General features: G+C 40.3%; 1 protein-coding gene and 1 long non-coding RNA gene across 2 annotated transcripts; one reads left to right on the top strand and one right to left on the bottom strand.

Annotated features, from left to right (window-relative positions):
- Nucleotides 1-1,726: 1,726 nt before the first annotated feature.
- On the bottom strand, nt 1,727-5,979 carry LOC110523258 (D-dopachrome decarboxylase-A). The gene is made up of 3 exons (XM_021601787.3): nt 5,066-5,979; nt 4,628-4,803; nt 1,727-4,122 (listed from the first exon to the last, which is right to left on the bottom strand). Exons 1-3 carry the CDS (start codon nt 5,171-5,173, stop codon nt 4,050-4,052), a joined length of 357 nt encoding a protein of 118 aa, XP_021457462.1. The 5' UTR covers nt 5,174-5,979; the 3' UTR covers nt 1,727-4,049.
- A 453-nt stretch (nt 5,980-6,432) lies between these two features.
- On the top strand, nt 6,433-11,314 carry LOC149983169 (uncharacterized). The gene is made up of 2 exons (XR_016495869.1): nt 6,433-6,961; nt 8,935-11,314. It is a non-coding gene; the product is annotated as an uncharacterized LOC149983169 (long non-coding RNA).
- Nucleotides 11,315-15,715: the final 4,401 nt, after the last annotated feature.

Raw genomic sequence — 15,715 nt, 5'->3', positions numbered from 1 at the left:
ACAGTAAGCAAAAAAGGTTGGGAACCACAAGCCTAGATAAGACAGCTGTTGTGAACTAAGTCATTTTTAGGTACAGCCACAATAATATAATATAATTCTAGAATATCATTCTAGAATGCAGTGTAACTAATAGAAAATAAAATAATACAATATAATAACTTTATTTTTCCTAGAGGGATGTCAGCTGTGGCAAGTGGCTTTCGCAGTAGATTATAAACAAACAGCTACATTCACACATGTTAATGACAGACTATAGTTATGTGATGAAGCTAGAAGGACTGCAAAACTGATCAATATCAGAGTTTCCCAGACCCAATATTGTTTCAGTTTGTATAAAAAATCCAGATCATCAATGTTGTCTTGTAGATGTCAATGTTTTTTTTAATGTATTATTCTTTATAGGTTTTTTTCTTTACTGATGGAGTTTGTACCTCTTCCCCCAGGCACAATATTCTCAGGTTTAAATCCTACTTATAACAGATGCAAACAGGCCAACACAATGTTAATCCACATGTTCTGGTCCTGATTCTAATCACTTATTGTAGGTCTATTGGTCCTTCATATTCATTTTCATTTCTGAAATTACATGTTTTTAACAGGACCATTTTCACAACTAAACAGGGCAGTCCTACAGAACCCTCAGTCTGTCAAACCTGCCTGAGGCACCCAAGGAAGAAGGAGTCTGTGAGTTGTTTCCCGCCAGAGTGTACTCATATACAGATATTTCCTGGTGTCAAAAGTGAAAGTAAACCCCGGGTGTTGCAATCGTGACACGTTGGCACTGAGAAAAGCTTATTTTGGATACCAAAAAGGTACGATGTTTTGTCTCAATAAACACTAAAAGGTTGTATTGTTTTTCTGTATTAAAAAAAGCTATTATTAGAGGGTGCTTCAGTCAAAGTTTAACCAGTTTTTCTCCTTGTTCTGAAGTAGTGTGTGTAGTGATCAACCATGGTGATCAGTTCGGCTCAGCTGCTTAACATTATGGAGGATCTGGACTCAGACGGGTTGAAGAGATTTCAGTGGTTCCTGACTCAGGGTGTGTTGAATGACTATCCTCCCATCCCAAAGAGCTTGCTGGAGAATAGAGACAGGATGGACACAGTGGATAAGATGGTGCAGAGCTACAGACTGGACGGTGCTGTGACAATCACTCTGAAGATCCTGGAGAAGATGAACCAGAATAGTCTCGCTGGGAAGTTAAAAAAATACATATAGGTATGTAACATAGTCTTATCTTTTGACTAATATGGGGATATGGGGAGTAATCACTGTGCAGTAATTCTCAATCTAAGAAAGTAATGCATCCCTAGTTGACTTTTCACATCCTTAACGATGAGCAGCTAGAGAGAAGAGGCTCAGTGGCTCTACTGACCAAGCTGATAAATAAGGATAAAGCTAAGGGGAGATTCTACCTGGCCCTGTCAGAGGACCTGGAGAAGCAGACAACATCCTGAAAGATGTCATGCATACAGCAAGATTAAAGGTTTGTTGTTCTGAATTCAACACAAACCAAACGAGAATGAGCAAGAACATCTTCATTTGCCTTGCTGTTTCAAACAAAAGGACATTACTGTATACTAATAAACTGATCCAGCAGGGGTTGTTACAAGGCAAACTTAAGACTAACAATATTGTTTGGAACCCAGGAAGTGTACCTGCTGCCTTGCCAGCTAATTAGGGATCCTAATAAATACAAAATTGTGTAATGTATGGACAGCAAGCACACAGTCGAAATATACATTTATTTGTTTGCCTTCACTTGTACATGACTGTTTGACAAGATTAGGCCTAATACTGGACTGTTGTGGGCTGTATTGCATGGAAAGATAGCCTTTTTTTCTTTTTTAACATTAGCTTGGTTTACAGTGCACTGTTCCTAAATATGGAGTCACTTAGAAATGTCATTGTTTTTGAAAGAAATACACATTTTTATCCATTAAAATAACGTACAATTTATCAGAAATACAGTGTAGACATTGTTAATGTTGTAAATGACTATTGTAGCTGGAAAAGGCAGATCTGGTCCTTCTTTGGACACCGTGTTAACAAACCTCCAAACGGGGTTCAACGCCATACAACACTCCTTTCGTGGGCTCCAACTGCTCTTAAATGCTAGTAAAAATAAGTGCCTGCTCTTCAACCGATTGCTGCCCGCACCCTCAGCTTCCTATTTCGCAACAAAGCCTCCTTCACTCATGCCGCCAAACATACCCTTGTAAAACTGACTATCCTACCGATCCTTGATTTAGGCGATGTCATTTACACAATAGCCCTCAACACTCTTCTCATCAAATTGGATGTAGTTTATCACAGTGCCATCCGTATACTCTCGTTGGCTGGCCCTCACTACATATCCGTCGCAAACCCACTGGCTCCAGGTCATCTATAAGTCTTTGCTAGGTAAAGCTCCGCCTTATCTCAGCTCATTGGTCACCATAGCAACACCCACCTGCAGCATGCGCTCCAGCAGGTACAGATCTCAACCCCATAGAAAATCTTTGGAGGGAGTTGAAAGTCCGTGTTGCCCAGCAACAGCCCCAAAACATCACTGCTCTAGAGGAGATCTGCATGGAGGAATGGGCCAAAATACCAGCAACCGTGTGTGAAAACCTTGTGAAAACTTACAGAAAACATTTGACCTCTGTCATTGCCAACAAAGGGTATATAACAAAGTATTGAGATAAACTTTTGTTATTGACCAAATACTTATTTTCCACCATCATTTGCAAACAAATTCATAAAAAATCCTACAATGTGATTTTCTGGATTTTTTCCCCCCTCATTTTGTCTGTCATAGTTGAAGTGTACCTATGATGAAAATCACAGGCCTCTCTCATCTTTTTAAGTGGGAGAACTTGCACAATTGGTGGCTGACTAAATACTTTTTTGCCCCACTGTATATTGCACTAGTCTTCCCCAAAGCCAACACTTCCTTTGGCCGCCTTGCCTTCCAGTGCTCTGCTGCCAACGACTGGAACAAATTGCAAAAATCTTCGATTACAGGCTCAAAATGGCCAGAAACAAATAATTTTCTTCTGAAACTCGTCAGTCTATTCTTATTCTTGTTTTGGGGTTTTAGGCTGAGTTTCTGTACAGCACTTTGAGATATCAGCTGATGTAAGAAGGGCTGTATAAATCAATTTGATTTGATTCTGAAAAATTAAGGCAATTCCATGTGAGAAATTGCCAAGAAACTGAGGATCTCGTACAACGTTGTGTACTACTCCTTTCACAGAACAGCGCAAACTGGCTCTAACCAGAATAGAAAGAGGAGTGGGAGGCCCCGGTGCACAACTGAGCAAGAGGACAAGTACATTAATGCCTAGTTTGAGAAACAGACGCCTCACAAGTCCTCAACTGGCAGCTTCATTAAATAGTACCCACAAAACACCAGTCTCAACGTCAACAGTGAAGAGGCATCTCCGGGATGCTGGCCTTCTAGGCAGAGTTGCAAAGAAAAAGCCCTATCTCAGACTGGCCAATAAAAATAAAATATGGTTTAAAGAACACAGACACTGGACAGAGAAACTCTGTATTTATCAATTTGATGTTATTTTAGATGGACAAAAGAAACATGCTTTTCTTTCAAAAACAAGGACATTTCTAAGTGACGGTTGTGTATGTTAGTCATTATGATTCTTACCACCAAAACAGCAGAGAAAAAAAATCAATAACCACATTATCCAATGTTCTTGTGATATGAATGAATAGTTGAAATGACATAGTAATAACATTGAATACAGGTCAATTGACTTACATTTCCTCTAATCAGGGTATTTTATCATCTAGCTTGTCAAATGTGTGGTTCTGTTTACTATGGCAGACATGTACAGTAATGTACAGTAATATAAATGAATGAGTCCTGGTTCCAGGACATAGTTTCATGGGGACAAATTCCATAATCCTAAAATGCAATGCAAGTCTTATTGGCGACATGTGGCACTCATGTCCAATTGAGTGGTGGAAACACTGACAGGGTTTGTCCTCTCCAATGGCAACTGTTGTGGAATGGATGCTTGAAGTCACTCTGTCGTCCACAGTGCCGCCTACAGGTAACTCATAACAGTACCTTTCTTTCCAACCTGATGAGGCTCCAGTGCATAGAACCTGATCACGATCCTGGAGAATACAAGTTAACCTATAATTAGATTAATGTAATGCAAATCAAATACACAAACATCATAATTACAATCTACTAAATGCAATATTATATTCATGCAATATCAAATGAAATCCAGTATATAGTAAATACATATTTTATATTTATATTCCCTATGAATGACGCTGTTGCAAGGCAGTGGAGCACCTTACTTAGGCTATAATCAACAACTTATTGTATTAGTAGCCTTGCCCTAAACTACACATCTGCCTGCACTGTCCATAAATCCAGAAACACCATGGCACAACAGATAAGAAACTTGCTAGAGAAGTCGATGTTGAATTGTGCTCTAAAGAGGCTACAGGATACAGGAACTGGTCATAACTGAGTTGTGTTGGACACTCCCACTTTCAATATCAGAGGAGGTATCACATGACTTTGTCCTTTATCCACAGCAAGCTCCTTGTCGTCTGCATATGAAAACTAATGATTTGTAGCATATTACACACATAATCAGCTACTAACCTGTCTTCAGTAAGACCAAGTTCTTCAATAAGAAAAGTGAAGATATTGGCACTGTGTTCCTTGTTCTTCTCCGCAGTGTCAGTGACGCCGATGGCGGACACGGACAGTATGACGCACGGAGCGCAAGTTCCACCCATGAGCATTGGCAGTCCAGGCTTCACCACCAACATCATTCTCTACGTAAAAAAATACAACATAAATGCACACACGAGCACAACCTAGCTAAGCTACAGTAAACTGCAATCTCAATAGAGAATGTTGTATTGGTGATATTTTGTAACCTCTGCTATTTAGCTGCAGTGAGCCAACTTCACTCAGTAGCGTTATTAAATATAGTGTAATGAAACAGCAGGGAGCAGGTCTCGAAACCTCGACCTTCGAGCCCGAGGTCCGGCGCGCTATCGACTTCTACGCGGTGAACCAGAGCTACCTACTCACCTCTTCGGGTTTGCCTAGAACAGCAGCTGTTTTGGACCCTAGCTTTTTCAAGAAATCCTCAGAAAACTTACTAGCAGCTAAGTTACTTTCCAAATCAATGAACGGCATGATGATTTCGTAAAGAGACCGTTCTGTCAGATGAGATGGCTACAGGGGTCAGTTTACTGCGAGTGTTCACTTTGTTCGAGAAAGCGATTGCACTTCTCTTCTGCGCATTGGTCGGTAGAGAAACGCCTCATGAGCTGTGATTTGTCCGTTCCCACCCAGGTTCATATGCATTATTCACGTTATATTTGATAGCAACCCATGGCATGAAATCCTAATCAATTGTGGACATTTGCTCTCCTTTATCAATTTTTACATTAAAGCTGCAAAATGTAGCGACCCAACCAAGTGTACATAGAAATGTGTGTTACAGATCTGTCATTCTCATCGAATTCAAGTTTAAGAAGCAGTAGATATGTTTTATGTGTTCTATTTCTATGTTTCCTCTTAAGTTTCGGTTTTGCTTCTTTTACTTTGGGTTTTGTACACCAGCTTCAAACAGCTGAAAACACAATATTTATGGTTATGGAAAATATATATTCACAGTTGTTTATATGGTACAATTACTCTCTACAATATACTTGCTTGTTTTGTGACATAAACATAATTTTTGCAACCAGAAAGTGGTGGAGCGATTTCTGCATAGTGCATCTTTAAATTATTGTGTTCTTTTATTATAGGTTTTATTACCTTGTCTTTTTTTACCAACTGTTGTGATCATTTTATTTGTATTGTCTAATTGTCTATTGATTGACTCTGCTACTTTACAATCATTCTGCAGTTGAGGAAGAGCTGCAAGTAATACTTTCATTGTACTATTTACACATTGTACTATTTACCTGTGCTCCTGACAAATAAACTTTGATTTTATTCAATACTTTATTCAAATATAATATTATTTGTGCAGAATAGTGCAGAGCGATTAAACATCAAATTTTTTGTGAGCCCAAAGTGCAGTTCCTCGGGGGATGCGTTCGTAAATTCACGCTGACTATCTATTCCGATTTCAGAGTGCTCTCGTCTGAGTGTGCCATAGTGCAGGATAACTATTGAATTTACGAGACGCGCAACACACGTTGAATATGACCTGTGTCAGTAAAAGTCGGCAAAAAACGTAATTCAATTGTTGCCAGCAGCACAGATACAGTCACTAACGCTCTAGATAACATGAAAACAGCCTAACCAGTTATTCTAGGAGGACAAAAATGGGGTGTTCTCATGTATGTCTGAAGGGAGTTGTAGTTTTCATTAAACTTATTCAACCGAGTTCAGGTCAGAAACGTGGTAATTAACTACAATCCCACACTCCATTGCGCCATTTCCCCCGAGGTTTCACTCTCGCCAAAATAAGCCAAAAAAGTATTTGATCCCCTGCTGATTTTGTACGTTTGCCCACTGACAAAGAAATGATCAGTCTATAATTTTAAAGGTAGGTTTAGTTGAACAGTGAGAGACAGAATAACAACAAAAAAATCCAGAAAAACGCATGTCAAAAATGTTATAAATTGATTTGCATTTTATACTTTAGCAATTACATTTACTTTTGATAAGTATATTTAAAACCAAATACTTTTAGACTTTTACTCAAGTAGTATTTTACTGGGTGACTTTCACTTTTACTTGAGTAAAAGTATAGGTACCTTCATAGAAATGACTGAAGTATGACAGTTGGGTACTTTTTCCACCACAGCTTGTTTGTATAGTGCATAAGTAGTCAAAACATTACAGGCAGACGTTTCAGCTCGTGGCTGCACTTCCTGTGCTTGTGACCACAGAAGAAGACAACAAGAATAGGGTTGAATGGGGGAACCCTCTCCCTTTTCCCCGGGAATAAATAACTGCGAGAAACAGGTAAATTATTTATGTGAACAGCATGGCATGAATTGGAACTATGAAATGATATGCAATGTCTAAATCTGTCTTCTCTACAGCCTCTGATGAATCAAAGGGTGGGGGCAGACAGCCCATTGCATTATAGAGTGTAGTTCACAATGCATGTAGACGTAGGCCTACATTTGCTGCAGTATAGCCAAAGTAATATAAAGACCGAATGCGAGTCTCATTTACCCATCTCCATCTGGCTTTCGGGGGACAACTTGTTTTTTAATTTAAAGATAATCATTTAAAACGCATATCAGTCAAATATTGTTGCTTTAAATCAGTGCACACGTGAGCACTCTCACAGTCTATCTATCTCTCTCTCTCTCTCTCTCTCTCTCTCTATTTCTCTCTCTCTCTCTCTCTCTCTCTCTCTCTCTCTCCATCAACTCCCTTGAAATTACATCCAAAATATGATTGCGTAATGCGCAAGAGACAGAGGATATAAGTTAAACGCGTATTATGTATAACCCATCATTAACTAGCTAAATGTAATGCTAATACTGCATTGAATGTATTTCCTGAAAAGGGTAGGCTAGGATATCTATATACAGTGCATTCGGAAAGTATTCAGACCCCTTGACTTGTTCCACATTTTTTTTAACATTACAGCCTTATTCTAAAACGTATTAAATAATTTCCCCCCCTCATTAATCTACACACAATAACAAATAGTGACAAAGCAAAAACAGTTTTTAAATTTTTTGCAAATGTATTTTTAAAAATAAACTGAAAAATCACATTTACACAAGTATTCAGACCCTTTACTCAGTACTTGTTGAAGCGCCTTCGGCAGCGATTACAGCCTTGAGTCTTCTTGGGTGTGATGCTACAAGCTTGGCACACCTGTATTTGGGGAGTTTCTCCCATTCCTTTCTGCAGATCCTCTCAAGCTCTGTCAGGTTGGATGGGGAGCGTTGCTGCACAGGGTTCAAGTCCGGGCTCTGGCTGGGCCACTCAAGGACATTCACAGAATTGTCCGGAAGCCACTCTTGCGTTGTCTTGGCTGTGTGCTTAGGGTCGATGTCCGGTTGGAAGGTGAACCTTCACCCTATTCTGAGGTCCTGAGCTCTCTGGAGCAGGTTTTCATCAAGGATCTCTCTGTACTTTGCTCTGTTCATCTTTCCCTCGATCCTGACTAGTCTCGCAGTCCCTGCTGCTGAAAAACATCCCCATCGCATGATGCCGCCACCACCACCATGCTTCACCATAGGAATGATTCCAGGTTTCCTCTAGACGTGACACTTGGCATTCAGGCCAAAAAGTTAAATATTGATTTCATCAGACCAGAGAATCTTGTTTCCTCATGATCTGAGAGTCTTTAGGTTCATTTTGGCAAACTCCAAGCGGGCTGTCATGCCTTTTACTGAGGAGCGGCTTCCGTCTGGCCACTCTACCATAAGGGCCTGATTGGTGGAGTGCTACAGAGATGGTTGTCCTTCTGGAAGGTTCTCCTATCTCCACAGAGGAACTCTGAAGCTCTGTCAAAGTGACCATCAGGTTCTTGGTCACCTCCCTGACCAAGGCCCTTCTCCCCGATTGCTCAGTTTGGCCAGGCAGCCAGATCTAGGAAGGGTCTTGGTGGTTCCAAACTTCTTCCATTTAAGAAAGATGGAGGCCACTGTGTACATGGGGACCTTCAATGCTGCAGACATTTTTTGGTACTCTTCCCCAGATCTGTGCCTCGACACAATCCTGGGTGTTAAGAAGCGTGGTTAGGTGGGTCATGTTTCGGAGGACGCAACCTTTAATTTAATCCAATATAATCAATTTTAGAATAAGGCTGTAACTTAACAAAATGTAGAATAAGTGAAAGGGTCTGAATACTTTCCGAATGCACTGAAATGGCACTCAAGCAATCAAGCAATCAAAGTTTATTTGTGGCTGTATTTATATGAATACATCCACAAACACTGGCCAATGTGGGTGGGCTTTCCTTACCACAGGGGGAAGGTCCTCTTCTTGTCGCGGCCCATGCGGTTGCGGTTGATGGTGGTGGAGCAGGGAACAGCGTCCAGGTGGTGGGAGCTGTTGGGCAGTGTGGGGACCCACTGGCTGTTCCTCTTCCCCTTCTGCTCCCTGAGATGGACAGAGAAATGGGGACATTTGAGAATGTAAGACTGTGACCAATGAAACCCATTTGGGTTTTTAATCCATTTTAGAACAAGGCTGTAACGTAACAAAATGTGGAAAAAGTCGAGGGGTCTGAATACTTTCCGAATGCACTGTATATGCATCAAACTACTAATTATACAAATAGGCCCTACTATATTTCAAAATCAAATTCGCTATATTTTGAAATCAAATTCGCTAGCCTATACTTTTTACTTTGTAGGCTGTCACGCCTGCTCCCGCTCTCCCTCTCTGGCGTTCGAGGGGGCCAGGCTGCCCTTCATTATGCACACCTGTCACCTTCATTACGAGCAGCTGCGCAATATTGGACTCACCTGGACACCTACCTTCTTTGGACACTTACCCCACATCATGCTTCAGCCGGCCCATCAAGCTCCCACTTCTCAGCCGGTTTGTGGGGCTCCCACGCCTCAGCCGGCTTGTCGGGCTTCTACGCCCCCAGCCGGCTTATCCAGCGCCCTTGCCTCGGCCGGCCCACCATGCTCGCCTAGGTGGGATGCCGGGTGGTGCCCCTAGAGGGGGGGTACTGTCACGCCCGCTCCCGCTCTCCCTCTCTGCCGCTCGAGGGTGCCAGGCTGCCCTTCATTACGCACACCTGTCACCATCGTTACGCGCAGCGGCGCAATATTGGACTCACCTGGACTCCATTACCTTGTTGATTACCCCCTCTATAACTGTTTATTCCCTGTGTCAGCATTAATGTTGTTATTTGTTCATGTCCAGACGCTGTCCTGTCCTGTTCCATGTTCGTGCACCAGAATCACATGTTCTCTTCTGTTTTATCATGGTTTGAACGAATTCCAGTCCATATAATACAATACAGTATAGTAATACAGTTTAAACTCCAAAAATTTGCCGACTGGAGCTCGTTTAATTTATTTCCCCAAGAAAGCATATAGCTAGCTACATCTATGGGCTTTTATGTTTTTCTGTTGTGCGTAATGTGCAGTAACCTATGAATCATATATGTATTGGACAATAATTTTGGCTTTTAAAAAAAAATGTTGTTAATGTAGGGCTCATAAAATGTATTTAATATATGACTTATCAGGCTCAGGTAGCATCAGGTTTGAATTTTCATGCTGATCAGAGCTCTAATCAAATCCAGACATACAGTAAGTCATAATTATGTTTGGTTAATTTGGAATAAGCTTTAATTTTAATATTTACCACTGTAGCAATACAACAAACTATCATGGTCCAAACACACCAAGAAAGTTGTGAAAAGGGCACGACAACACCTTTTCCCCCTCAGGAGACTGAAAAGATTTGGCATGGGTCCTCAGATCCTCAAAAAGTTCTACAGCTGCACTATCGAAAGCATCCTGACTGGTTACATCACCGCCTGGTCTGGCAACTGCTTGGCATCCAACCGTAAGGCGCTACAGTGCGTACAGCCAAGTACATCACTGGGGCCAAGCTTCCTGCCATCCAGGACCTATATACCAGGGGTGTCAGAGGAAGACCCCAAAAAATGTAAAAGACTCCAGTCACCCGTCATAGGCTGTTCTCTCTGCTACCATACGGCAAGCGGTACCGGAACGCGAAGTCTGGGTCCAAAAGGCTCCTACCCCCTTTGTTTTTACGCTGCTGCTACTCGCTGTTTATTATCTATGCATAGTCACTTTACCCCTACCTACACTGACATTGTAAAATAAGATTTTTTTTCTTAACTGACTTGCCTAGTTTTAAAAAAAAGGTTAAATAAATAAATTATCCCACTCTCTGAGGGTGTATCACGGTGAGTTAGGATATGCAAATAACACATTTCCAATTCACACATGCATAGTAATGCACACTTCTACATTTGTGAAATAGGACAGATATACAGTGCCTTGCGAAAGTATTCGGCCCCCTTGAACTTTGCGACCTTTTGCCACATTTCAGGCTTCAAACATAAAGATATAAAACTGTATTTTTTTGTGAAGAATCAACAACAAGTGGGACACAGACCTCTGAGACTATCACAGTGCAGGTGCATTTATACGGAGACTTGATTACACACAGGTGGATTGTATTTATCATCATTAGTCATTTAGGTCAACATTGGATCATTCAGAGATCCTCACTGAACTTCTGGAGAGAGTTTGCTGCACTGAAAGTAAAGGGGCTGAATAATTTTGCACGCCCAATTTTTCAGTTTTTGATTTGTTAAAAAAGTTTGAAATATCCAATAAATGTCATTCCACTTCATGATTGTGTCCCACTTGTTGTTGATTCTTCACACAAAAAATAGAGTTTTATATCTTTATGTTTGAAGCCTGAAATGTGGCAAAAGGTCGCAAAGCACCCATCAAATTATTATTAAACAAGTAATTACATTTCAGAGAAGTTCTGCTCCCGTACAGCAGGTGGTACTGGAGCATCGGGTTGAGGACCAACAGGCTCCAAAAGAGCTTATTTTCCCAGGCCATAAGACTGTTTAATAGCATAAAACTTGAATAGCTACTACTAGCTCCACAGACTACTATGCCCATCCTCAGGTCTCTACCACTTAGCCACATACACCTACACCGACACTCTTCACATCCATGCATACACACACACTCATGCACCCATGCTCACACACTCCCCACTGACACCTCACACATACACTCACACTCAATCATTACCATGCACACACCACATATGCTGCTGCCATGATTGATTGATTTATTATAGGGATTCATATTACCATCCGATGCTGCTGTATTGTTTGTCACGATTATTATTATCCTTCAGTATTTATCCTGCTACCAGCCACTTTAACCTTTTACTGCAGTGGGCTATATCAGGGTCACACAAAGTGTTTATTGGTAGTCTTCAACAAATCTACCTTGAAACAAAAGTTTACACCTCACACATGGTTATGGGCTTAAAAAAAGAAGACATCTGTACCATGTCAGATATGAAGTTGAAATGTATTCAATTTGAGTTTACATCCCAATATTACACTTTATATACATCACAAAAGTCTGAAATATAACAAAAATGTTTGATGTAGAAACACCAGATTTTCTCCGGTTAAAACAAAATAAAGTTCTATTAAATATGAAATTATGAAAAAGATGAATAACATTCCACCCATCAGGCCACTAGATCATTTGACTGCAGGAAAGGGCTACCCCTTGTTTACATGTACATTTCTACCTCAATCACTCCAGTACCCAATTTTAGTACTCATCACTGCATTCTCTACCAGAAAGTTGGTTGGCTCGCTTTGACGTCACATTGGTTGATAGATTGCTATGTTTTCATTCATAAAGCCCTTTTACAAAAAGTCTCACTGTACCAACATCAAACTTTAGACATACGAGTTACCACACCCAGGCTCAGTGAGGTGAACTCTGGAAATTCCTTTGGTCTCTAGTCTACTGAGTTAGGTAAATCACAATTTCTTACACCTTATTTGTGGAACAATGTTTTGGTGTCTCTAGGGCAATTCAGAAAGCTGATTGAGGACCTTATTATTGATGAATATGTTTTGTTTTTTATGATCGTGTTTTTCTTTCTGCTTGCATTTTGTATTTATAGTGAACAAAAATATAACATGCAACAACGTGAACGATTTTACTGAGTTACAGTTAATATAAGGAAATCAGTCCATTCAAATGCCCTAATCTATGGATTTCACATGACTGGGCAGGGGTGCAGCAATAGGTGGGCCTGGGAGGGCATAGGCCCACCCACTTGGCAGGCATGCCCACCCACTGGATAGCCAATAATGAGTTTTTCCCCATGAAAGGGCTTTATCACAGACAGAAATACTCCTCACCCCCTCTGCCCCCACCTCAGACGGTCCCAGTGAAAAAGCCAGATGGGGAGGTCCTGGCCTGGTGTGGTTACACGTGGTCTGTGGTTGTGAGGCCGGTTGGATGTACTGCCAAATTCTGTAAAACAACATTTGAGGCAGTTTATGATAGAGAAATAAACATGACATGATCTGGAAACAGCTCTGGTAGACATTACTGCAGTCAGCATGTTAATTGCACGCTCCCTCAAAACTTGAGACATCTGTGGCATTGTGTTGTGTGACAAATCTGCACATTTTAAAGTGGCCTTTTATTGGCCCCAGCACAAAGTGCATCTGTGTAATGGTCATGCTGTTTAGCTTCTTGACACCTGTCAGGTGCATGGATTATCTTGGCAAAGGAGAAATATGAACAAAGGAGGGGTATAAACAAATTTGTGCACAAAATTTGAGATAAATAAGCTTTTGTGTGTATGTAAAATGTCTGGGATTTTTTATTTCAGATCATGAAACATGTGACAAACACTTTACATGTTGCCTTTAAATTTTTGTTCAGTGTGTATTTTCTGTAATTTGTGTAATTCATGGCTTATCTGTAAAGAGACCTTGGTCTCAGTATGACTCCCTGATAAAATAAAGGTTACCCACAGATTTCATGTGTTGTGTTTATCTCATTGTAATGCTGTTACCTAACAAATAAATCACCACAGATAAAGGGGAGAGGGCTCTTATTCTTCCTTTGTTTAATGTAGGAAAATGTATATATATATTGTTCCGACCTGCACAGACAGCTGTGTGTTATGTGTTAGGCTAGTAGGTGGTTGTGTTGTACTTACCAGTACCCAGTGTTCGCGGGGTCCGACATGCCAATCAATCTGCCAATCACGGGAATGCCTGGAATGTTCTGATGCCGGGCATCCTGGCGGTTGGCGGAGTGGCGTGGAGGGGGATTGGGCAGGGGGATGGAGCATTGGAAGTTAAGACCAGGTTTAGCCTTTGTTCTCTCTTTTACGTCTGGGCTTCACAAGAGAAGGTCACGATTAGCTTGTGGGTTATCTTTCATTTATTTGGCGTGGGCTACGGCCAAACAATTGTTCCTTTATGATCTAGTCAGGTCATTACAATATATATATATATATATATATATATATATATATATATATATATATATATATAGTAATGACCTGACTATATATATATATGGAGGATGGAGGTGTTGTGACTTGAAAACAGCGCCCCCTTTTAGTCATCTAGTGTATATATATATATATATATATATATATATATATATATATATATATACACTAGATGACTAAAAGGGGGCGCTGTTTTCAAGTCACAACACCTCCATCTTAGCACTCCTCCACGCAAAAACTTTTTTTTAAGCTACAGAAATGCATGTATCAATGTCTACATTTGTTTTGGCCATGTTTATTATTTTACAGACATCTTAATGCATACTTTTAAATTACATTATGTGAGCTAAACATAAAAATACAAAATAATTTTAAAAAAATCCTTAAAGTATAATTTTTGAAAGTTATAATGTTACTGCCCCAACTACAACAACAAAAATACTTAAATACAGGTAATTCTGTTCTTGAAACATTGAATTGAAATACTATAGAATTCCATTAATTCCAGGGGAGCAGGGGATTCCAAACTTTTTCAATTGGGGTCCCCCTTCTAGCATTGGGGAACCCCCACCCCCCACCCTTTGCACACACGCCACGTCTAATTCTATGGGCACAAGCGCAAACTGTTCACACCCCTCTTGTTGGTAGAGAGAATTTTGCAGGTTTAAAGCTTATTTCCTGCAATTCTACAAATTTTGCCATGGGTTGCCAAGACAAATTTGCCGTTATAAAGCAAATTTTCTTGCAATTCTATATATTTTACCATGTCTAATGTGTATTCATGTGATATTTGAGTGACAAAAAAATTACAACAATATCTATGGTAAAAAAAAAATGACATAAAATGATGTTAGCTGACATGGGCTAGTTGATATGGACATTTCTGACAAGTTATAAATAGTTCTCTATGGTATGCAATGACTAACGTGACAAGAGCAACTGATGATGCACAATTTTGAAATTGCACATTATACTATAGATCAATTTCTGTGTTTGCAAACATTGCCGCACAAGGGCAATGCGCGAAAATTGGTGGCAGAATAAGGGGGAGTTCTTATAGAACACCAGCAAAAAAAGCCTCTATTTACAGGTTGTTTATGAATGCATTTCACACCACATTTAGATAAAAATTTAATGACATATGAATGTCGTGCTTAATATAATGTTTGTGTCATCACCGCAAATCAACTGCATTGTACTTAAAAAACACCAACTTCAACCAGTAAAATTGCTCTTTGGCTAGCTTTTGCAACAGCCTATCAATGAGTGTTAGCATTCTAGCTACCAACTGCTGCATCCCAAAGTCATTTTGCAAAGATCACAACCAAATATAATCTTAATGACTGTTAAAGCAAGAATCAAAACATCATTGTAAGCGTGTGAAAACTATTTTTTAAAATTTGGTTTAGAGGTAATAAAACTGTAAATCTAGGCTATGTTGAATGGGTGCAGATGGTGATGGCTTTCTTATTGCGTCTAGGGGCGTGGGCATCTATGTGTGAGATCAATGTGTCGTGTACTGCAACAAGGGACTTCCTGACAACCCCTCGCGCCTTCCCCACAGTTTGGGAACCACTGCTAAGGAGGACTGCTTCTTCTTGGGAGTGCCAATATGGCTGACCGGTGGCTTCAAAGCCTCTCATTGGCCCAGTACATTGCATGCGCAATCCATGTTCATGTGCTATTTCTAGGATACTATTTAGTAAAACTGCCAGTTGAGGACTTGTG

The sequence above is a fragment of the Oncorhynchus mykiss genome, chromosome 5, assembly GCF_057628025.1.
Source record: "Oncorhynchus mykiss isolate SJ-2025 chromosome 5, ASM5762802v1, whole genome shotgun sequence".
Taxonomy (NCBI): Eukaryota; Metazoa; Chordata; class Actinopteri; order Salmoniformes; family Salmonidae; genus Oncorhynchus; species Oncorhynchus mykiss.
This window is presented reverse-complemented; position numbering and strand designations above follow the sequence as displayed.

Coding starts and splice junctions, on each gene's coding strand:
- LOC110523258 (XM_021601787.3), bottom strand. CDS start 5,173: ATGCCGTTCATTGATTTGGAAAGTAACTTAGCTGCTAGTAAGTTTTCT. Junction 4,804..5,065: donor TTCTAGGCAAACCCGAAGAG/GTGAGTAGGTAG, acceptor TTTTTTACGTAG/AGAATGATGTTGGTGGTGAA. Junction 4,123..4,627: donor CTTGGTCTTACTGAAGACAG/GTTAGTAGCTGA, acceptor TGTATTCTCCAG/GATCGTGATCAGGTTCTATG.